We start from the raw sequence: 23936 nt of genomic DNA, 5'->3' as shown, positions 1-23936 counted from the left end.
ATTTATATTACATTTTATTGTATTCTGAATAATTTTGATGAATACACTCTAATTTTGGATATTTTTTTCTCCTGCAACTGAAAATGTAATAATAAATGCTGATTTTAAATTTAAAAAGTTGATTGGAATTAAAAAAATAAATAAATAAAAAAATCTTAAATTGCAACATTCCGGGATTGTTTGTTGAGGTCACAAAACCTCTCATAAAAACAAAGTTGATTTGCAATAGTAACGGTCACAGAAGTGATATATACTTGAAGCAGGCTACTTCAGACATGGTCTTCAATCTTACATATATATATATATATATATATATATATATATATATTTAACAACAGTGAAATTGCTTTAAATCAGAAGATCATTACTACTACAGTTGAGGTCAAAAGTATAATACACCATGCAGAATCGCTCACTGATGATCCAGAAGGAAAAATGATGCATTAGAATTTTAAGATCAAGGTAAAATTATCTTCTGGGAAACATGTAAATATCTTCTGTAGCTTTTGAAGGGCAGTACTAAATGAAACAAAAAATTAAATAATACACTCATTGTTGGAAAGGGTTCAAATACACAAAAATGCTGAAAAATCGAAGAATTTGTGGGACCTGAAGGATTTTTTTCTGAAGAACAGCAGGCAGTTTAACTCTTCAGGACAAACAAGAGACTCATGACTGAAAAAAACACTGTGGATCATTCAGGTAACAACACAGCATATGTAAACCTTTGAACGGGGTCATTTTTATAAATCAAACTCCTTTTTTTCTTGTGGACTATATGTAAACGTAGTATTCAGGTGAGTACTAAAAAAACTAACATGCGGTTTGTATGATCCTCGTATTTTGGTAAAATAATGAACATTTTGGAGATTCTGCAAGGTGTATGTAAACTTTTGACTTCAACTGTATATCAGCGCTGCAGTCTTGGAATTAAAAAAAAACAACAACAACATATAAATGCCTACTAAATAAGCATAAATAAATAATGCTTTGAGTTTTCTGAATGTTTCTGAATAATGTTTGCGAACTACACGTTACAGTCTAAATAGTCACTTGGTTTGCGTGAGGGATCGTTGCATTATAGCAGTGTGCTGCTATGCAGCATGGCCATTGTCTTGTGTTTGTTTGTCCCGCCAGTTGCTCATATTGGCCTTGCAGCGGCGCGCGAGAGCATGAGTAGACGAGAGGGTCCCCGCGCACGCGCTATTATTGTTTTGACTGAAAATGCCGTCGGTTTCGAAAACGGCGGCGAGCGCTTCTCCTCAAACCGAGAAACCAACCCACTATACGTAAGTAAAGTAAACATTAAATGGACGAAAATACGTTTCAGCGGAACCCGATGACTATTCGATATTCGACTGTCGGATTTGTATTTGTAACGCTTGCTGTTTCCTCTCCCTCCGTGCGTTTTAAAATGGTGCTTTTCCTTTTGTAAATTCTTCCGAATGCACGCGGCTCTCACATATCAATGTTAATGAAATCAGCAATCTCCTCTGCTATAAACATTGCGGTGCTTTCCGTATCAAAGCTTTAATCGCGCCGTGTGCCTTTGAAAACTTAAGAAAGTGCTCTTCGCTTATTTGCTCAAAGGCTGCCTGTGTAAAAGCTTGAAGACATGTACATTGCATAGCAGCAAAGACGAGCGAGTCGAGACGCTCGCTAGATGTAGCTAGCAGGCTGGTTTGTTAGCTGCATCCGCCTCCTTCCTCGGCCCATGTTTCTTACTCTACGCTCTTTTCCCGCCGTACGCACCGTTGCTTTGAATGGAACGTACGTCGAAGATTTGACGTAACTCTGTACGCTAATCGCGGAGTACTTGGCGTAAGCCTCTAATGTTGTAGTGGAAAGCCTTGATAAATAGCTCACAGTGGCTACAGTTAATTTGTCAAACAATTAAACACATCCCGTTCCCATTTAGATGTTTATAAACACATAAAACGAACATTATATATTTACAGTTGGTGAAAAGAGGATTTAACACGTAAAATATGTATCCAGTGCTAGTTTTGTTGTGGAATGGCAGCGTGTAAGAAACTACGCAGTGTAAACAGCCACCACGGCTCCAAACTTTGAACGCACGTCGACATTACAGCGTCTGATTCTGTCAATACTGATTTGTTTACATCACTCAAGTGGTGCGAAAGTGGTTGGTTGTAAAGCCCTTTTCCCATTTTGATTATAGATATTTGAAGGAGTTCAGGACCGAGCAGTGCCCACTGTTTTTGCAGCACAAATGCACACAGCATAGACCCTTTACGTGTTTCCACTGGCATTTTCTAAATCAGCGAAGACGGAGACCCATACGAAGAAGAGACGGGACTTTTAATTACAGCCCAGATGTATATTGCACGAAGTATGATGAAACAACAGGAATATGTCCCGATGGAGACGAGTAAGGAACTTTTTTCTGTTATTTATGCTGCAGTTTTCACTCATGTTTTCGCGCCAGTGCGCGCAGTCGTGTTTATTTTGCATGGGCAGTGCAACCGTGTGCTTGGGTTGCTAGAAACGATGGCTGTTTTAATAATTCTAATATATCACAACAACGACTTATTTTGTAAACGCATGCATTTTGTGTGCATGCATTCAGATTTGTACTTTTTTTAGTATGCATGAACATGTAGTGTTTTGACTCGCTTTGTTCTTAGCACACGCCCTCTTCATAAAATGTGCAGCTTAGCAGACTGATGCATTGTAAATTCACTATCGTGTTTATTTTATGTTAATGTTTTACTCCCTGTGGATTGGCTATTAGATCGCTTTCGCTTGTAACGTTAGTCTTTTACTGCTAACGGTGTTGTTTTCCCTTGGTGGGTGTGTGCATTTATTTCTCGAGTTTCACTTCCACTTTTAACTGATGACTCCTCTCTCAGTTCCCAGTTTGCCCCTATGTGTAGCAGAAATGTATAGCTTCGGTTTGGAAATGAAGGTCAGAAGGCTGATGGTGGAGAGTCATTTTTGTTGCCTTCCTTGTGTGTTGCTCTTAGAGAGTCGAATGACACGCCCCCTGTTCTCTGGCTTGTGATTGGCTCTCCCTTGCACGTACACTTTTTTGATTGGCTCGCTGCTATTACAATGTTTACTAGCCCTTGCTTCAGGAAAACTCGTGTGTTTACAAAGCACGTTATAGTTCGAAGTTTTTCCAAAACACCGTCACGTCCAGTTTAGTCCGGTTGTATATGTGACCCTAGACCACAAAACCAGTCATAAGGGTATATTTTTTGACATTTAAAATTGTCCAAATGAAGTTCTTAGCAATGCATATTACTAATCAAAAATGTTGATATTTTTACGATAGGAAGGCATAAAAGAAAAATCTATAACAATATATTGTAGGCTATTGCTACACATATACAAATTGGTTTTGTCGTCTAGGGTCACATATTTTATTCTCTGTTAAATGGTTTGACAATTAATAAAAACAGTGCTCAAGACGGATCTTTTGATGCTTTATTGATCCCACTACTTATTTGAAAACATAAACAAGGGTTGTTTACATGTGTGCTGTTTGTGGTTTAGCTTATGCTAGTTTCTCATTCCTTAAATTGTATTTAAACCACTAGTTTTGCTGGAATTGTGCAACAGTAGAGTTCAAAGGCTCTATAAATGGATCAGATAATTACTGTAGTGTCCACGTGACTCTACTGTTAGTCAGGTGCCAGGTTTTTTTTTCCCTAAAGATTGTTTTGAAGCTTCAAATGTAAATAGTGGCATGACCACTTTGTTTTGATTTTGGGAAAGTTGTAGTATGGAGTCAGGAGATTTTTCTGAGAGATTGACATAGTATCCTGTAAGAAATCTCTGTTAAAGTTTTGATTATGTATAGATTATATCTGAAAGTATTTTTTAAATATAGTTTTTACTAAAGATTTTGCAACACTAGTAATTGTATAATTCGTTTTTTTTGTTGTTGTTGTTGTTGTTCTAATCTGACAATTTCAAAAACAAAATTAATCATATTTTTCGATATGTAATTGTGGATGCTTGTTTCAGCTATTTTTCTATTATGTTTAATATTATTTTGCACCTATTTATTAATAAAGGACCCACATATATGGGAGTTTTTTCATCTCATTTATTTTAAAATTAGTATTTATTCATATATTTCATACCTTACATAACAATGTAGTGATGTCTACAACATTTATTTGACACAAACATTTATGTTAGGTAGACAAATGTAGTTATTTTTTCTTTATCTACACCTAAACTGAAGGATACTCCAGTGTTAGTGTTATTATTGTAAATATAACTCTTAAACGATTGGTCCCACGTCTCTGCTGAATCTCTCTAGCAATGTATGTCACAGTTTCAGTATAGGCATTATCCACACGTTCATTCATCCAGTAACAGCCGTCCTATGATGACATCATTGCTGTTGCCATAGTTACTGTTGCTACCTGAACAAGATGCAGTTGCTATATTTGAGAAGATTATTGGGTATGTAGCATTTTCAGTATAAATCTGCTCTCTTCCAGGGAGCTGCTTGGATTCTCACAGCCTCGTTTTCTGTGTGCCTTAAATGATTTCTTAGAAATAAACATATTTCTTAGAAATACCTATTTCTCTTAATCTCAGCATTTGCGTTATATGTATCAGCAGTGTGCATTAGTATACATTTTGAAACTAAAAAGTGCAGTTATCTGAATGCGGATTTAGTTATTTTCTAGACTCTTGTGCTGTGCTGACAGCCCCAAACGTGCACTGTAATATTTCAGAATTTCGTAGAGACGTTACTCTCCTTTACACTACGTATGTGTACCGTCTGCCAGTATGTCTTGCAAAATAACTAACAGCCGGGAAGTATTTCACAAGTGTTTGACTGTTTTAAAGTTGTGAAATATCAGCATTTGCAGACGCTTTGATGATGCTTGCACTTGTATGTCTTATTTTATTTTGCATGCTATGTTTAACATGCATTAAGTACTATTAATAGTGTATTTTACTAGGAATAAAAAGAGTTCTTGGACAGCAGTGTTGACGATCTATTTTAGCATAAAGCAATTGTAAAGTTTTGTTGTCTGTTTATGTATCACACTGTCACTTGTATTTTTGAATATTAGAATTAGTTGTCAGGAAGGTAAGTGCAGTAGTGTGTTTGTGTCCAACGTCTTTTTTTTTACTATTTTTTTCAAGGCAGTGTAGTAAGCAGTCAGTGACACAAGCCTCATGCAGTATTTCGAAATATATCATTCCAAGAGTGCACTCATTGGGAAGGAGTTTTTCTGTTGTTATCATTGATTTACATTTGTGTTTAGTGCTTTGCATTACTTTCACTTTGTTATTGTTATCAAATTCACAAAGAAATGCACTGATCTGTACATGTTTGTGAAATATCTATTCTAAATCAAAGTATCAAAATGTATTTCTTTCACTGAGCATGCATCCTGATGAGCAACACTGGTGCTTTTCTCTTCACAGTTGCCCTTATTTACACCGGACCACCGGTGACACAGAGCGCAAGTACCATTTACGCTACTACAAGACCGGCACCTGCATCCATGAGACGGATGCACGTGGGCATTGTGTGAAGAACGGCCTCCACTGCGCCTTCGCTCATGGACCACACGACCTACGGCCACCAGTTTATGACATCAGGTAGAATTTTGTGTCGCTGTCAGTGTGTGAGAGTGTCAATCTCAGGGTGTCAATTTAGCATATTAAATTTGTATGATTAATAAGGAAAAAAATGCAAATCAACATGCCCCCTGGCCCATGCGTTAATGAGGAATGTTCCTACAGTCAAAGCAATCCACTGTTAGCGCAGCTACTGTAAAAAAACACACCAAAACACACATACCGATAGTGTTGGGGGCAACGCATTACAAGTATAGGGCCCTATGAAATCTGTTTTATTTTTTTCCCAAATTGCATTATTTTCTGTTTTAATTTTTTTGCATTCAGCCCCCCCCCCCCCCCCAGTTTAAATATTTCTTAAACTTAAATATTTCTAAAACTTACACAGTTTTACAGCAATTTATTAAAAGTTTAACAAAAAAAAAAAATCCTGAAACAAAATTTTAATTAATTTAAATTAATTAGAAATGCTTTTGATTATTAAAATGTAATGAAACTAATAAAAAAGAAATCCAAAAAAATATAATGGAAAACAAAGTATTTGAGCAAAATAAAACTGAATTTGAGAAAAATAAAATGAAACATATTTCATAGTGACTTAGAATGTAATTGTTGTTAAACTTTTAATAAATTGATGTTAAATTGCACGCATTTCATGATTTTAAATAATTAGACATGCCTTTTGATTAATATTTCTTAGTTTAACCATTAAAACAGAAAAAAACTTAATTGGATTTCAGAAAACTTAAAATGGGGAAAAAAAAGGAATTTGAATAAATTTGAATTTCATAGGCCCTAGACACTAAAGACTGGAGTAATGATGCTAAAAGTTCAGCTTTACATCACAGGAATAGATTACATTTTAAAATGAATTCAAATAGAAAACGGTTACTTTAAATTTTAATAGTTTTCCATATTTACTTGGTTTTTTGATCAAATAAATACAGCTTTAGTGAACATAAAATACTTTTAAACACAAACAACCAAAAAAATTCAGAGTAGTAGTGTAGTTACAGTTTTAATCATTTGATGTACGTTGCAAGTACATATTTGCATTTCTTAGAGTGCAAGGGAAAGCTTAAGGGCAGTAGTTGGAAAAGGAAGTTCTTTGGCTTGTGGCACTCAAATTCCTGTTTTTCAGTGGCGGGGGAATTTCTGCCAGGATTCCCAACCCCCAACTAGTGTAAAAACTTTGAATCTCAAAATAACAGCAGTTTGCGCTAGACATTGTTGTGTTATGACGGTTGCTTTCAGTTGCAAAACGCAAGTTTTCAGCTGATTAACACCATAGGTATTTACATATGCATTCAGCTGATAAGAGAGCAGTCAAGAGTGTTTATTAGAGGCTGCTTAACCTAATTTGCAAATATATACCATATTTGTTGTTTCCCAATGACTCAATTACACCTGCGTCGACAAGCAGTCTGCACAAAACAGCCGCGAACGGTTTGATCTGGCCTGGAAATGTGGCTTACCAGTGATTAAATAACAAGAAATATGCTATCTCAGCAGTTGCCTAGCAAACGTGTATGTGGAAATAGCTGGTTACATCAAGAGTGGTTTTTTTTTTCTTTACATCTACCATTCGGAATTAGTGTTGGTTTTGTTGAATGGGTGGGTTGACTTGCATAATTATGTTCACAGAGAAATCCAGGCACAGGAAGCTCTGCAGAACGGCCAGTTGGGATCTGGAGAGGGAATTCCTGACCTGCAGCCGGGTGTGCTGGCCAGCCAGGCCATGATTGAGAAGACCTTGAATGAGGACCCACGCTGGCAAGGTGACACAAATCTTTCCCACACTAATGCAAGCCCACCACAACAGTTGATCAGAGACTTCAGTAATAGTGGTTACAAAAATGACAGTCTGGTCAACTTATCAGTTTCTGTTCCCCTTTTTTGCAGACACCAATTTTGTTTTGGCCAATTATAAAACTGAGCAGTGCACCAAGCCTCCACGTCTATGCAGGCAGGGCTATGCCTGTCCCCACTATCACAACAGCAGAGATAGGAGAAGAAATCCCAGAAAGTTCAAATACAGGTGAGATGGAAACAGAAGTCGACACACAGTGACACCTAAAACACATTTGGCAGTGGAAGTGACGTTATTTGGAGACATATCATATATTTGTGCTTGTTATTTTGGTTGGTCACATCTAAGAATAACATACAAATTTTTGGATGTCTTTGCAGATCGACGCCCTGCCCGAGTGTAAAGCATGGCGATGAATGGGGCGAACCCTCCAAGTGTGAGAGCGGTGACAGCTGTCAGTATTGCCACTCTCGTACCGAACAGCAGTTCCACCCAGAGGTGAGTCCGCCACACCTTTACAACGCTGAATGACTTATAATTAATTTGATTGACATTATTTTTATCATCTCACCAACGTCTCTCTTTGTTTTAAAGATCTACAAATCTACTAAATGCAATGACATGAGGCAAACTGGATACTGTCCAAGGGGTCCATTCTGTGCTTTTGCACATGTGGAAAGTAAGCATGTTTCTAATGATGATTGATTGCAGTGTGTTGAAGTTAAATACCTGCAGTGCAGTAATTTTATTGAGTTCACGTGTGGTTATAAAACCAAAATTACAATATGATTTGTGTGTGATTTATCAAGTCACAAAGGCTGTGACTTAATGAAATATATGTGCTGCGTGTTTCGAAATGAAGCGCTAGCAGCTCATGATCTGGTGTTTTAAAAGGGATAGTTCACCCAAAAATGAAAATGAACCCATGATTTACCCCTCAAACCATCCTAGGTGTATATGACTTTCTTCTTTCAGACGAATACAGTCGGAGTTAAATTAAAAAATGTTCTGGTTCCTCTTTATAATGGCAGTGTATGGGTGTTGAGATTTTCAAGTCCAATAAAGTGCATCCATCCATTATAAAAAGTGCTCCACATGGCTCCATGGGGTGAGTAATGGCCTTCTGAAGCAAACTGCTGTGGTTTTGTAAAAAAACAATCCATATTTAAAACTTTATAAACCATAATCTCTAGGTTCCGCTAAAGGCCTTTCCACACTCAGCACAAAAAGTGAAACGAATGTCGCACGTGATGACACGCTTGAATAAAAGAACAGATTCCTATGGATGCTTCCACACAGACCGTCGAACCAGTCCGGCATATCTTTTTAGTTTTGCAAATCGAAAACATGGGCCGTCCAATAAGATTCGAGCATTACATCACGTGGCCACAGCAACTGCTGTTGCCCTATATGCAGAAGGATAGAGATGTGCGCTATTTTGAAAAGCAGTGTAAACAATCACAGAAGAAAAGTATTCCGAGAGAGAAGCGAGTGGATGCTGAGTCTTGTTATCATTAGTATCTAAAAAACAGATTTATTCTTACATTTTTTTTTTATACAGAATTCTCTTCATTTCCCACTGAATTATGTCATCTGAAGAGCACTGTCCGATTTCTTCCATGTGTGCCAGTGTTGATTTGGCGCGTTTATTCTAGATCTGTCAATCATGTGATCCTATCTGCTGTCATTACGTATGACAAAAAAATGAAACATTTTTCTATACAGGAAACATAAAAAAAAATAGAAAGCAAAGAGTGCATGTCTCTTTGTATCCACTTTAGATCTCAATTGGAAGTTATTACAAGAACTTGATGATCGTTTAAATGGGTTTAAGCAAAAAAAAAAAAAAAAAAACATTAATCACATACATTTTCAAATATAGCTCAGTGCTAATTGTACATTTATTCATATTTCAAGATGTGTTTCTGGCGTAGAACCAAACTTTATTTATCTCAATTTAATGCTGTATATTGAGCAGCAGACGATGTTAAATACATATACGAGATACCTGAGGAAAAATGCGTTGTTGGTCGTGCCACCTAGCGCGTGGGTGTGAATTAGCAGAAGGCGATCAGTCATTTCACCCTCGGTGTGAAAGCACCGTTCGTTGGCAATTCACCTCGCTTTTTCGCATCACGTTCAGTGTGAAAAGGCTTTAACTGTCGTACATGCGTTCCCGAGCAAGTGGCGTTCCAGAGGATGACGTAGGATGAAGGCGAATGGCGTGATGAACACGGAAGTGCGGAAGAGAGCAAAACAAACCACCAGTCACAACTTAGAAGTACACAACGAGGATTTGTAAAAAAAAAATGTTGGAAGATTTCGATATAAGCCTAGAGGAGACTGGTTTTCCTTTGCTGTTAACGAAACTTGGCTCTTGCGAGACTAGCATATTCTCACCGGAGATTATGCTACATCCTGTATCTTCCACTGGAACGTGCATATGACAATTAGCAAAATGTAGTTTACGGTTTATAAAATTTTTATTACACAAACACATCAATTCACTTCATGAGGCCTTAATTAACCCCATTCCCCTATTCCCCTGCATTCGCCCGAAAGAAGAAAGTCATAAACATCTAGGATGGCTTGATGGTAAATCATGGGGTAGTTTTCATTTTGGGTGAACTGTCCCTCATCTCTGCATCTGTTATTAGTTTGCTTTACTTGTAACATGCACTTTGGAACACAACATGAGCCAACGATCTTCCTAAACTTGCAATGAGAAGCGCTTATAAACTGAATGTTGTCAACAAAAGAGAAGCTCTGTGGTTTTCTGCAAAAATAAAAACCTTAATGGTTTAACATTTGAAAATGGAAAAAATTAAGACAGCCATGAATATTTTAATGGTAATGAAACTCTGTAATTTTACAACTGTACTGTAAAATAAAATTGCTATTCTAAATATTTTTAAATGCAGTTTTTGGTGATATTTCAGTAGTGATATTTCTTATTTAAATATTTTGTTAGCAAAAATAACAATAAGTGCTTTAAAAACAACCTGGAGCTTCTTTAAAAAATCTCCTTTAAATATCAAATCGCAAGTTATTTCGTAATTTGATTCCCTCCAAAGCGTGCAGCCCAAAGTTCATGACTCTAAAGACTATTTATTTGTGTGTGTGAATGAAGGAATTCCTTCCACAGAGGAGACCATGAGCACGTTGCTCACAGCAATGCAGTCGGGTTCTCAGTCCAAGCTGGGCTCGCCACAATACCCAGAGTGTCCAGTCAGCGAGTGGAGCGGCAACACGAATTCCATCACCAGCAGCGCCAGTAACAACGGCCAGACGGGAAACGTATGTTTGCATTCACCTTCTCACACTTGTCTTGCATCTGTCTTACATCTGTGGTAGAGAAATGTCCTTAGTTTAGAGAGCAGTTGATTGTTTCGTTGATAGAGCTACTCCTTCTCTTTTCATTTCAGCAGTGTTTCATTTTATTGACTTTGGTTTGCTTTGCATTCTTTTCTGCCTATTGCAGTCTGTGTTGAAAAGGGAAACTAACGCACATTCAAATCAGGCCTTTTATACTCAAATGCCTCTTGATTCACATTAGACCAAAAAAAGAGGCTGTTTTTCTTTTATGCTGCGCTAAAACCTCTCACATTTGGATCTACCTAATCAACAATTAAAAAAATCACCTATTTGGCTCCAAAACACATTTTTAAGCTCATTTGTGCTTTTCTTCTTCAGGTATCATGCTCTAATAGTCCAACTGTAACACCAGGCTCAGGGAGCAACAGTTCTTTGTCCCCAATTGGACCCATCAGCAGGCCAAAATGCTTTACTAATGGTAGCTTTTGTTCAGAGTCCACCACGTCCAGTGTTTCCTCTCCGACGTCTAACTATCCCAAAGCTCCGGGTTTTGAACGGGAGGATCAGGTACACATGGCCGTTTTCTCTAGCCCTTTCTAAAGGGACGTCCTGCAGGACTGCAGGCATGACACACACTGCAAGCTTTCACTTTGATTTCTTTGCCCTTGGGTCATTTCATTTGTTCTCACCACGTTTCGCTTGTGTTTTTTCAGTGGTTTGTTGCTAAATGAAAACTACTTGTCTTTAGTTGTCAGTATTCAGCCGTTGTTGTTGTTGAAAAGCTGCACTTCAGTCTTTGAGATTGAGGGTGTGGCAGCACTGTGTGTGTAGGTATTAAACCATTGGCTTTGAAATGCATTACACGTGCACTTTTTTCATTTAGCATTTATGTGCTGAGCTCTAAAATAATTTTAATGTTGTAGTGATCGGAGAACAACACCCCGTGGCCACATGACCATGCTGTGGTAATCATAAAATATCAAAACGAAGCACGCTGTAATGTTATACTGTCACAAACAGCTTAAAAAAGTGTTTTACTTTTTTTTTTTTTTTTTTTTTTTTTTTTCTCGCTTCCTGAGCAGGTATATTATAATACCTCTGGTTGCCTTAACAACATCAGGTCACATGATAGGATGTATTATCTGATTTCAGGCAAAGAACCAGAAGAGCCAGTCTGGGGAAAATAATCAAAAGTTAATGGACCAAGACAAACAGGTAAAGCAAGTGCTCACATTCATGCATTTTATAACTTTACAAATAAGGACTGTATAAGACATAATGTGATTGGAGCAGTGGATCATGTTATATTCCATGTTTTCATCCTCATTTCCAAGAAATCAAATTATTACATTACGCAGCGTTTCCCACAGACTTGCACTCTATGTGTGGCAAGGCTTCCCCCGTGGGATATATAAACCGGTTCACATTTACAATTCTTCATGTTTGCTGCGTGAAATCATCAGTTGATTTTTCGCATCGGTCTAAATGAAAATGTAAATTCATACATTGCCAATAGGTGCCTCTTTTGGAGTGCAAAAATAGTGTTTATTTTTTTAAGGCTGTACACAAAGCAGCACTGCGCTTACAAACATTGCTTTATCAGGCATTACAGGCAAGATGAAATGAAAATGAAATTGAAAATTTCTTTAAGACAGTCGGTTCAGATATACACTAATAGAAAAACACTAGTGCCATGTTTTGAATTTGAAACGTTAAGTGCTTATGTTTATTCAGTGAAGTCAAAGCTTTTTGAAAAATGTATTTGTAGCAGTCAGTTTTGATATTGTGGTGAGCCCCCACAAATAAATCAATGTATAGGAAACAAGCATCATCTGAACATACTGCTATGAAACATATATATATATATATATATATATATATATATATATATGTGTGAATATATGTATTCACAGATGTTTTAAATTTAACTGCTAAAAAGAGTGTTGTTATTGTAAACTAAAACTTTTTTTTTTCAGTTTATTGAAGTCTAAAGTCCAAGTATAAATAAACTGCAATATTACATGAAAAACTAAAAATGAAAGAAATATTGACTTGACAGCTAACTAAACTAATCGAGTTTAATTATGTATTTTCTGGAAATCCAGTCATACCTGACTATAAGGCCAGAATGGGTCAAAACGACATTCTTTTAAATATAACTTATATCCTGTAAAATAGGGTACTAACAGTAGTGAAATGTAAATAAAAATAAATCAAGGCTAAATAGCAATACAAAAAAAAAAAAAACAACTACAAAAGCACATAACACAATTACCAATATAAAATTAAAAGCTAAAGCAAAGTATTAGTACTATAAAAGTATATTTAAATGATACTAAAATAACAGTGGTTGGAAAAAAAAAACAAAAAAAAAACATTCAAAATCATTTTATTTATTTATCTATTCATTTATTTATGGATTAAAATTTTTGGGACATGAATGCAGAAATGTCGACAGTTGGTAGCAGAACTGTCCTGAAATTATAATCAGGTTATGAAAAAGTCTTATGTTATTAAGTTTCTTAAAAAAAAAAAAAAAAAAAAAATGAAATTATAATCAGGGGTTACAGTGAAACTGAAAAAGACCACAATTAGTATGCCGTTTGGCCTCTTTTGCAGCCAATACAGCATTATTTCAAATGACAAATACAAGTCCTGCACAGTAGCCAGAAGGATTTTGAGCCATTCCTTTCGCAGAACAGTGGCCAGGTCACTATGTGATGTTGGTGTATGAAAACATTTCCTGACTCGCTCCTCCAAAACACCCCAAAGTGGCTCAATAATATTCAGATCTGGTGACTGTGCAGGCCATGGGAGATGTTTAACTTTACTTTCATGTTCATCAAATCACTCTTGTCACCAGTCTTGCTGTGTGTAATGGTGCATTATCATCCTAATACACGGCACCACCTTCAGGGTACAATGTTTGAGCTATTGGGTGCACATAGTCAACCTTCACACTCTGCTCTTATTGGTGGAATGTGCGATCAGTAAAGACTGGCCACCAGGCTGCATAAATATAGCCATGAAACCTCCAACACTATATTGGCCAGTGTTTCAGTTTCATTGTCCAACCCCTGTATATATATATATATATATATATATATATATATATATATATATATATATATATAACAGAACTGCTACACAGTGATCACTTGTTAATATTTGAAAAACATTTTTCATTTATAGGTGAGGTTTTCCAAAACTTTGTGAAAGCAACATAAATATGAACTATTCACCCAAAAATTAAATTCATTAATTACTCACCTTCATGTCATTCCAAACCTGTAAGACACTTGTTCATCTTTGAATGACAAATTAAGATATTTTTGATAAAATCCAAGAGATTTCTGACCCTGCGTAGACAACATAACTATGTTCATGGCCCAGAAAGGTAGTGAGGACATCATTAAAATAATTTAAAAAAATAACGTCTTTATTCAGCAATTTCTTCTGTGCTGTGTGTGGTGCTGCTGACGCAGGGGGATGCACTCTGCTTTGTGTGATGGTACTCTCGTGAACGAGCAGTGAAGACTGAAATTTTTAAATAAAGTCATTATTTTTGTTTTCTTTGCACACAAGAAATAGTCTTGTAGCTTCATAAAATTACAGTTGAACCACTGATGTCACATGGACTATTTTATTGATGTCCTTACTACCTTTCTGGGCCTTTAACGTGTCAGTTGTGTTGCTGTCTATTCAGAGTCAGAAAGCTCTTGTTTTTTATCAAAAACATCTTTATTTGTGTTCTGAGGATGAACAAAGGTTTTACAGATTTGAAATGACATGAAAATTCTGTCTTTAATTACTCACCCTCATTTTTGGGCAAACTAACCCTTTTCTTTCTAAAATCTTGTTGCTTCAGTTCTAAACTAGATTTGTAAAAGATTCATTCTATTCTTTGTGGATCCTATTATATTTGACGCTGTCTTGTGTCGCATTACTTCTTTTCCCAGGCTCATGGCAGTGTGTTCTCAGTGGTGAACCCGCTAGCATCCAGCATAACATCGAGCATCACGTCCAGCTTGGCCTCCAGTATCGGATCTGACAGTTCGTCACCCACCACTTTATCAACCATGAATGCAAAAGCCACGCCTTTCTATCCAGGCAGCAATACCGTAGAGTCAGTAATAGGTAAGTGCCGCAGCACTCTTTCATCATAGAGCCGTCCAGCCAAACGCTACATCCAAGGGTAAAAGTACACGAGACAGACTCAGCCCAGATAAGGCAGTGCAGTTAAATGCAGAGTGTTTAGTGAAGTGGAAGCTGTATTTGTGGCAATGCATTAGCCATAAGTCAGTGAATCCACTAAAACTCACCAGCAGCAGCAGCAGTGACTCAGCAGCACAGAGCTAAATGGATGGTAAGTGCTTTTGCCTTCACGACTGCTTTTACGATAATTTAAGTTACATATATGACTGTTGCCTAAAAGCAGCCTTTGATGTATAGTTATTATAGACTGTGAACTGAAATGCTTTGTATCCTGCAGGATGAATAACTGAATTATCAATCCTTTTATGAGTTTAACAAAACATCATTATGAGATGTCTGTAATATGGTCTCTTTAAAGGGCTAGTTCACCCACAAATGAAAATTCTGTCATTAATTATGCTTATGTCGTTGCAAATCTGTAAGATCTTTGTTCATTTTTAGAAAACAAATTAAGGTATTTTTGATGAAATTTTGAAACTTTCTGACTCTGCATAGACAGCAACGCAACTGACATGATCAAGGCCCAGAAAGGTAGTAAGGATATCGTTAAAATGGCATGCATCATAGTAATCTCATGAACACACATTAAAGACTGACTCGGAAGAGAAGAAATTGTTGAATAAAGTTGTTATTTTTGTTTTCTTTGCGCACAAAAATTGTTCTCGTACCTTTATAAAATTAAGGTTGAACGACTGATGTTACATGGACCATTTTAACAAAGTCCTCACTACATTTCTGGGTCTTGAACGTATTGGTTGTGTTACTGTTTATGCAGGGTCAGAAAGCTTTCAGATTTCATCAAAAAAAAAAATCTTAATTTGTGTTCAGAAGATGAATGTAGGTCTTACGGGTTTGGAACGACATGACAGTAATTAATGACAGAAATTTCATTTTTGGGTCAACTATCCCTTTAAAGATTTTTTTTTTTGGCCTTTTTGCCTTTATTGTGATAGGACAAATCATTAGCTGACAGGAAGCGAACTGGGAGAAAGAGAAGGGGGCTGGATTGGGAAAGGTCCTCAAGCCGGGATTCGAACTCGGGACGCTCGTAGCGCAACAGCGCTGTATGTCGGCGCACAGCCCACAAGGCTATCGGCACGACAAGAACTATTCCTTTAAGTACACTCTTAAAAATAAAGGTTCTTTATTGGCATCAATAGTTCTGTGAAGAAAACATCCATGGAACCTTTCAAATGGACCTTCAGAAAAGGTTCTTTAGATTTTTAAAATGTTCTTCAAAATGGTTCTTTTAGGAACTGTCCACTAAAAGGTTCTTTGGAAAACCAAAAATGGTTCTTCTAAGGCATCACTGCAAAAACACCCCCTTGGAACCTTTATTTTTCAGAGTGTAGCTTGTGTTTTGTATCCACGTAGCACAGATATTGAATCGCACGTTACTTTTCTTGCTCTTAGGATCTGCACTTGACCTGAATTTTAGTGACATCAATGTTGCCTCCCTCGACAAAGAGCTAGAAGACCAAGACAACAATGGCCTTGGTTTAACAAGTAAGACTTTACATCGCAACTTTGTGTTGTCTTATATAAAGTACAGGATGCAGTTAATGTTCAAACGTTTCCCCCCACATAGGTCAGAGGTTATTAGGAGGCTCTGCTCCTGTCAATATTCCTGGCTCTCTGGCTCGGTCTTCCTCTCTGCATTCCTCGTCATCTCTATCTGCCTCCCCGCTCAGCTCTCTGTCTCAATCCCTGTCCCAGTCTCTCCTCACTGGAATGGCCTCCCAGCAGAGCCAGCCACAGGCACCACCCGTTAAAACCGAGCACGGCCTTCTAGGAACACCTACGTCTACGCAGAACTCCTTAGGTGAGAATTAGTTTCCTAAACTTTATCCGTCTTTGTATCTAACACAGAAGTAAGCCTATAGGCGAGACTTACGGTTCATTATCCACTGTAGGGAAATAAGGAGACGTAACAATGTGTAGTAAAGGGTACAACTTTTTGCACTACAAACCAGTGTATTCATAATTAAGATTATACAATAAAATAGCATTGTAAGATACACAAGTTTGCAATATCAAGCAGAAAAACTAACTAAAATAGCAGGACATGGATGAGACCGGAAGCCAGACCCATAAAATTTACAAATGGCCGCACCCACTCTTACGGGAAGAAAAAGGTGGATATCACGATTGCAGTATTGTGAATATTTGAGCTGATGTCATTGTGTTTTGGCGTAGGTCTAAATGGCGGAGCAGGGGGAATATGGGACTTTATGAGTGGCAGCTTCTCTCCCAGCCCGTCTCCAGTGTTCAGCAGCCTTACTTCCAGCACCGTCGGCTCCAGCAGTGCAGACATTGGCCGGCTCCTCCGAGAACTGGATGAAGCCAAGCGCAAGATAAAGCAATGGGAGGAGGCTTGGCACCAAGTCAAACAGGTCAGATGTGCTTGCTTGCTTGCTTTTATGGGCCTCGTGAGATGAGTGATGCTTAGAAACAAGCGCTTTTGTCAAGCAGCCATTCAGTTTGTCCTGTAGGTCACCGCTGAGAGATTCATGCCTAGTTTTATTGTAGAAAACAGAGGCTGACGCTGCTTAACTGTGCTTATTGAAGCTGTTATATTACAGTGACACTTCGAGCTGTAGAGCGGTGTGGTGATGATGGTTCCTGGTTCCCTCAACAAAAAACAATAGGATTTTCCATTGGCTGTTGGATTATTGCAGAAAATAATTCAGGGTTGCATTATTTTAAAGGGATAGTTCACTCGAAAATGAAAATTCTGTCATTAATTGCTCAGCCTCATGTTGTTCCAAACCTGTAAGACCTTTGTTCACCTTCAGAACACAAATTTTTAATTAAAATCCAAGAGCTTTCTGACCCTGCATAGACAGCAACGCAACTACCACCTTCAAGGTCCAGAAAGGTAGTAAGAACATTGTTAAAATAGTTCATATGACATCAGGGGTTCAGCCACTCTTCAACCACAAATTTTATGAAACAATGAGAATACTTTTTGTACACAAAGAAAACAATAATAATGACTTCATTTAGCAATTTCTTCTCTTCCATGTCAGTCTTCACCATGCGTTCACATAGAACCCAGATGTGCTATGCCTTGTTTACAAGCAGAAGATGATACACATTGTACATTAAACAAAAAATGTTGCAAGATTTCAAGATACCTTGCGATTTTTTTTTTGCCCAGCCTTACTTATAGTACAGGTTAAAAGTTTACATACACCTTGCAGAATCTGCAAAATGTTAATTATTTTATGAAAAAAAGAGGGATCATACAAAATTTTTGTGGTTTTTCAGCATTTTTGTGTATTTTAACATTTTCTAACAATGACTGTATGATTTTGAGGTCCATCTTTTCACACAGAGGACAACTGAGGGACTCATATGCAACTATTACAGAAGGTTCAAATGCTCACTGATGCTCCAGAAGAAAAAAACGATGCATTAAGAGTCAGGGGTGTTAACTTTTGGAACAGAATGAAAATGTGCACATTTTTCTTATTTTGCCTAAATATCAATTTTTTTATTTTATTTAGTACTGCCCTTGAGAAGCTACAGAAGATACTTGCATGTTTCCAAGAAGACAAAATCAGTTAAATTTACCCTGATCTTCACATTCAAAAGGATCCTTTCCTTCTGAAGCATCAGTGAGCATTTAAACCTCATGTAATAGTTGCATATGAGTCCCTCAGTTGTCTTCAGTGTGAAAAGATGGATCTCAAAATCATACAGTCATTGTTGGAAAGGGTTAAAAAAAAACTGTTCAGGACAAACAGGGGGACTCATGAACAACTATCACTAAACAAACAAACAAACAAACAAAAAAACAGCTGTGGATCATTAAGGTAACACCATATGAAAAATCAAGTGTATGTAAACTTTTGAACGGGGTCATTTTTATAAATTCATCTATTATTTTCTCTTGTGGACTATATGTAAACTTCCTTTATGTGACATCTTATTCAGGTCAGTACTAAATAAAAAATAACATGCATTTTATATGATCTCACTTATTTTGGATTCTGTGTATGTCAACTTTGACCTCAACTGTATTTCAACCAGAATGTACAGATGATGAACTTAGAGAGATGGACATTCTACATATGTGTTGTGGTACTCTTGTGAACGCATGTTCACAGAAGAGAAGAAATTGTTGAATAAAGTCATTATTTTTCTTTTACAAAAAGTATTCTCGTAGCTTCATAACATTACAGTTGAACCACTGATGTCACATGGACTACTTTAACAATGTCATTACTACTTTTCCAGGCCTTGAACGTGTTCGTTGCGTTGCTAACTCGTTTCCAGGTTTTGGTCTATTGTTCTTTAGCGGTGCATCTTGGAAAAAACACCTAGAAGGTGTCAGTTTGGTTATCATCATCATCATCATCAGAAGGAACGTCTTATTAAAACGTATCTCTCACAGGCCTGTGAAGCGTGGCAGAAAGATGCTCACGAAGCAAAGGAGCAAGCTAAATCGGCAGAGGCGGAGCGGCAGCTGGCGGAGCAGAAGCGGGAGGACACCGAGCGCAAGCTGAAGGAACTGCAGGGAGACTTTGACGTTTTGTGTCGCTCCCCCAACACGCCCCTCCTGCGCAGCTACGGCGAGCTGGACCAGCTCCCCCTGCCAAAGCTCCGCTCCATCCAGAGCCAGCTGCGCTCTGACCTAGACCTCATAGACGGGGTAAGAAGGACCAGGTCCCAACACACATACGTCACCATGTCACATTTACACACACTCTAAGTAGAGCGTCGTACTCTTCTCGACAAGAGTAGGCAACGTGGTTTAACATCCACACGATGTCAGTCAGTGATGCATGACGCACTGCATTGAATCTGTCAGAGTGTGACTGATGTTAACTCTTCTTTTTCTCAACACAGGTAATATATCAGCTTCAGTCAAAGAAATGTATAGTTTGCCAAAAGCATGATCGTTCCATTGTCCTGCAGCCTTGCCAACATTATGTACTTTGTCAGAACTGTGCGTCTGGTAAAATGGAATGTCCTTACTGTAAGACGAAAATATTGAAGTGGTGATGTACAGCTATCCAAGGTACTATTTAATGATTTAGCCCTTTGAAGAACTACTAATACATATTATTATTATTATTATTATTATTATTATTATAATTATTATTATTATGCTTACAGTTTCTAAATAGCATTTTTTGTGTTTCAGTATTTCATATAGTGATTCAATTGATTAGTTTTATTAGAATCTAATAAGTGGTGTTTGACTGATACAAATCAAGTACTTAAATGCAATACCTGTTTTGTACAAGCTAGATTATCCATTTTCATAAAGCATTAAACTATTTCCCCTTGGTTCTTGCTTTTGGCATTTATAGTCGGTTGGCCCTGATTTGACTGTTAGCCACAAAATCATCGGCCCGACGCCATTATTGCTACTAGCTGTGTGAAGAGGATTCATTTCTTGTTAAAAGCACTTTGTTGACTTGGAAATTTGTCTGAGGGTATTTTTGTTTTCTTTTAGAATTTTTGCTTTAAGCTGCTTTGTAGTTTTTTTGTTATTTTTTTTATTTTCGTAGAATTATATTTTTTCCCAAATACGCTAAAGTATGAAGCTTTTGTGTGTACTGTGAAACATAATAGAATATTTCATTTTTCTTACTGTTAAATCATGGTATAGTGTATATATCTTGTTAGGTTTCATATAAAATAGTACTAAATAGTAGTTATTATTACTTTCATTGTTACTTAAATTTTTCAATCAAATAAGTGCAAACTTTGAATGCATTTTAGGCATAACCAGCAGCTGTAATATCAGTAAGGCACATACTGTATGCTAAGGCATTTAGTAAATCGATTTCTCCGTCTTATAGTGACTATTTAGATATACATGATGTAGTCGTTAGATGAGCACATGTGTCTGTGCGACACAGTTTTTTTTTTTTTTTGGATTTTAGCCTTTCAGATATGTCAGAACATATATCTGATTCCTGGCCACTCCCTTCTTAAGTGCCTTGCCTTAAAAAACATTTGAAGCATCTGTGAAGAGTTTAGGATTGTAGTAGAAAACCCATAGCTTGTGCAAAGTTTGTATTTTTCCAGTAGTACCGTATTATCGGAGCATTTAGCGGCCCAATTGAGTACTAGTAAAGTATTTCCGAGAGACTTGGACCCCGGTCGGTGCCTGAGCTCTGAGGTTCAGCTAAAGAATCGATCCTTTTCCTTCATTAACGATGGTGCTTTTTGGGTGCAGCTTCATTATCCTTAGAAACGTTGAATCATCCTTAATTTAAACGTGTAGGGATATTCAAATCAGGAAATGTGTGTTTCTTTGATTGCAAAAACTAAACTGGCTTAGTACATTTCTGTTTATTGAAATGTGTAGACTTGTAGTGCTCTGTAGTGTTTACAGACAGAAATCATCGGTGTTTTCGTATCCAAATTCGACAGTGTAATGTGCTTAGGTAATCTAATTGAAATGACCTGCTACTGTGTTATCTGAAACTTTTTCTTTTATTCTCTCGTTCCTTTCATATTTACAGCAATGAGTTCGTGCGGTAAATTGTCAGGTACACAAAGGTGCAAGTTCTTTTTCTTTGGAGAAAAAAAAAAACAAAAAAAAACGGGATTAACAGTTTACTTCAAAAGGGATGGTTATCGAATTGTCCTCGTATTTTCTTTCAGCTTCACGAGGCGAAGACAGCGTGTGTATATATAAATATATGATTTCTCTCGGCTTTCGTTCTAGCGTTCGTATCTTAATCCACAAGGTCTGTATGTAGCTCACTGCATGTGTCAGTGTGTAACTTTTGTTAACCAGCTGAAGCTCTAAATCACACTGCCAAATGTGTTCGTGTTGAGCAGGCGTATCCAGTTGTTGGTCGAGTATTCAAAAGATATTTTCGTGTGCAATGCTCCAAACGCATTGACTTTGTGCTTATCTTTTCTAGTCCGAGTGTTCTTTTCCGTACGATAGGTTGAAACGGATCAAAGCGGCTCGGGGTATTGCGGTGTTTCCGACACTCAAGTGTTCAAGAGCTTTGCGGACGTGTCACTTTGTTGAGGGATTAGCTCCATTGTTTGGTTATTGGACCATAGGGTTTTGTTGGGATTTCACACCACATTTCTTTCTCACGCGAAGAGTGCGGTCAAATCAAATGCGGACTTTACTCAAATGAACCAAAGTGGTATTGTAGTTTCTACTTGTTTCAAAGTTCAATTGAAGTGGTGTACAATTACTATGTCAGTTTTTCAATGTTTAATTTGACAGGACAACTATGCCAACTGCTTTTGCTGACAATATTAATGGACTGAATGCCCATTTTTGTAGTTTCTACCAAAGACCTTTACTATTCTTTGTTCTCTTCGATTTTATAACTGCGTTTTCATTTTAACATTCTGAGGAAATAGTTAGGATATGACCAAATCTAGTACCTTATTTACATACGTGCATTCAAAAAATCCTAATGAATCACAGATCTTTATGAAGAAGATTGTGTTTTGTTTCTTCAATTTCTCAGTGAAAACGATAACATAGTATTGAATTGGCTGTAAGCTACAGTGAAGGAATGTCATAGTAATGAATGAATATTTGTGTTAATATTCTTAAGTGGCCATATGGATTAGTGCTTATTTGAAGTATATATTATTTCTTTTTATACTACTAGTACTTATCGTAAAATCAGTTTTGAAACATTAGTTGTTGTGCACTACTTGTATGCTGTCAGGAATTTAAAAGAGTACTCGGCCCGTACGGTGCTTTCTTTAGTTTCCATTTGACTGGTGTTTGTTTTTCTGTGTTTTAGTTGGGATTCAGAATTTGGATATGAAATGAGAAATCTTCTAACTTATTTTTTATTTTAACCTTGAAGTCTATTAATGTATTGTCAAATGTTGTCTACGATGGCTGTGTAGAACATATTTGATTGTGATGTAAAATGGGTCCCTTGTTCATGCTCGTTGAAATGGCTGAGACAGACAGTGGGTTACAACTACATTGTCCTAGCCTTAAACCTCACTTTTTGGCCTAGTTATGCTTGCCTGTCATTGTAATAAGTAAAAAATGTTTAAAAAAAAAAAGAAAAGAAAAGAAAAGAAAAACATAGGCCTGCACTTAAATGTCTCGTAAGGATCAAGTCTCTTTGGAACAAATTTGTGCCTTTAATAAAAACACATTGAAAGTATTTTTTGATTGAACAAATGAAGAATTCCAGCTTAGGAAATTTAGTGCCTTGGGATATTTTAATCTGTATTTCTCAATGCACGAGAGTCCCGTGTATTAAAGTAATACCTAACTACTCTGCCTTTTAAACATTTCAGTTTGAGTAATTCTGATTAAAAAAAAAAAAAAACATTTAATACTGTTGAAAAGTCAGCATGATCATGCATGTACACAGTGTCTACTGTCAGAGTTATAGTTAAGGTGTTTTGCAATTGTATTTTTTACCAAGGGTGTGTTAAAAGTAGCAGCTCATCTGAAGAGTTCATGAAGCGAGACAAAATTAAAGTTAGTCGAGTTTGGGCTTCCAGCTGATTTTCTGTGTCTGGTTACAGAATGGCAGGTAGTAATCATTTAATCACAATAAATCTAAACCACAGCATGATTTTACACACAAAAAAAGCCCCCTGTCTGCATCAGCCATTTAAATACCAACCGTAATGTTTAACAAAAATGACCATTTAATGTTGACCAGGCATTTGTAATTAAAGAAGCACCAAGGACTCTTTTGTTTAGCAATGTGTAAATTAATGTATTGGTAATTTACCATAATGCTCTGCAGTGGAAAATAATCATTTCTTTCTTTCTTTTTTGCATTCTTGTGGATTTTTCTTTTATTCATTTGTTTGTTTTTCTAATTTTGTTCTCTATCAGTAGTGTGATTTATTGAACCTAAGGATTTATGCAATCTTGTATATACATATTACATATGAAACTGGTTAAATTTAGCGAACTAGCCAGGGGGAAGATACCTATTACAATAGTAAACTTTTGTAAGAGGCGAAAATAATAATAATAAAAAGAGAAAAGAAAAAAAAAAAGGCAGAATTTTTGGAACCACTGTTCCCTATAATTAAT

At 36.9% G+C, this 23936-nt stretch overlaps 2 protein-coding genes across 3 annotated transcripts in view; one reads left to right on the top strand and one right to left on the bottom strand.

The window, feature by feature from the left end:
• The first annotated feature begins 1163 nt into the window (after nucleotides 1–1163).
• On the top strand, nucleotides 1164–23231 carry unkl (unk like zinc finger). 2 transcript variants are annotated; one of them, XM_051098419.1, is made up of 16 exons: nucleotides 1164–1289; nucleotides 2183–2392; nucleotides 5422–5598; nucleotides 7222–7355; nucleotides 7480–7615; nucleotides 7768–7885; nucleotides 7982–8066; nucleotides 10518–10684; nucleotides 11081–11269; nucleotides 11855–11917; nucleotides 14662–14839; nucleotides 16331–16423; nucleotides 16506–16739; nucleotides 17114–17310; nucleotides 19317–19574; nucleotides 19772–23231. In XM_051098419.1, exons 1-16 carry the CDS (start codon nucleotides 1225–1227, stop codon nucleotides 19925–19927), a joined length of 2460 nt encoding a protein of 819 aa, XP_050954376.1. In that variant the 5' UTR covers nucleotides 1164–1224; the 3' UTR covers nucleotides 19928–23231. The 2 variants fall into 2 exon arrangements, with proteins under 2 accessions (XP_050954376.1, XP_050954386.1); XM_051098429.1 differs by lacking the exon at nucleotides 11081–11269 and having other exon boundaries at nucleotides 1206–1289.
• Nucleotides 10593–23936, bottom strand: part of LOC127155856 (dynein axonemal assembly factor 8) — a 29744-nt gene continuing 16400 nt past the window's right edge. The window contains exon 30 of the mRNA XM_051098407.1: nucleotides 10593–10732. The gene's annotated coding sequence lies outside the window, so the exon portion shown is untranslated. The remainder of the gene's footprint in view (nucleotides 10733–23936) is intronic.

This window comes from Labeo rohita, chromosome 3 (genome assembly GCF_022985175.1).
Source record: "Labeo rohita strain BAU-BD-2019 chromosome 3, IGBB_LRoh.1.0, whole genome shotgun sequence".
Lineage (NCBI taxonomy): Eukaryota > Metazoa > Chordata > Actinopteri > Cypriniformes > Cyprinidae > Labeo > Labeo rohita.
This window is presented reverse-complemented; position numbering and strand designations above follow the sequence as displayed.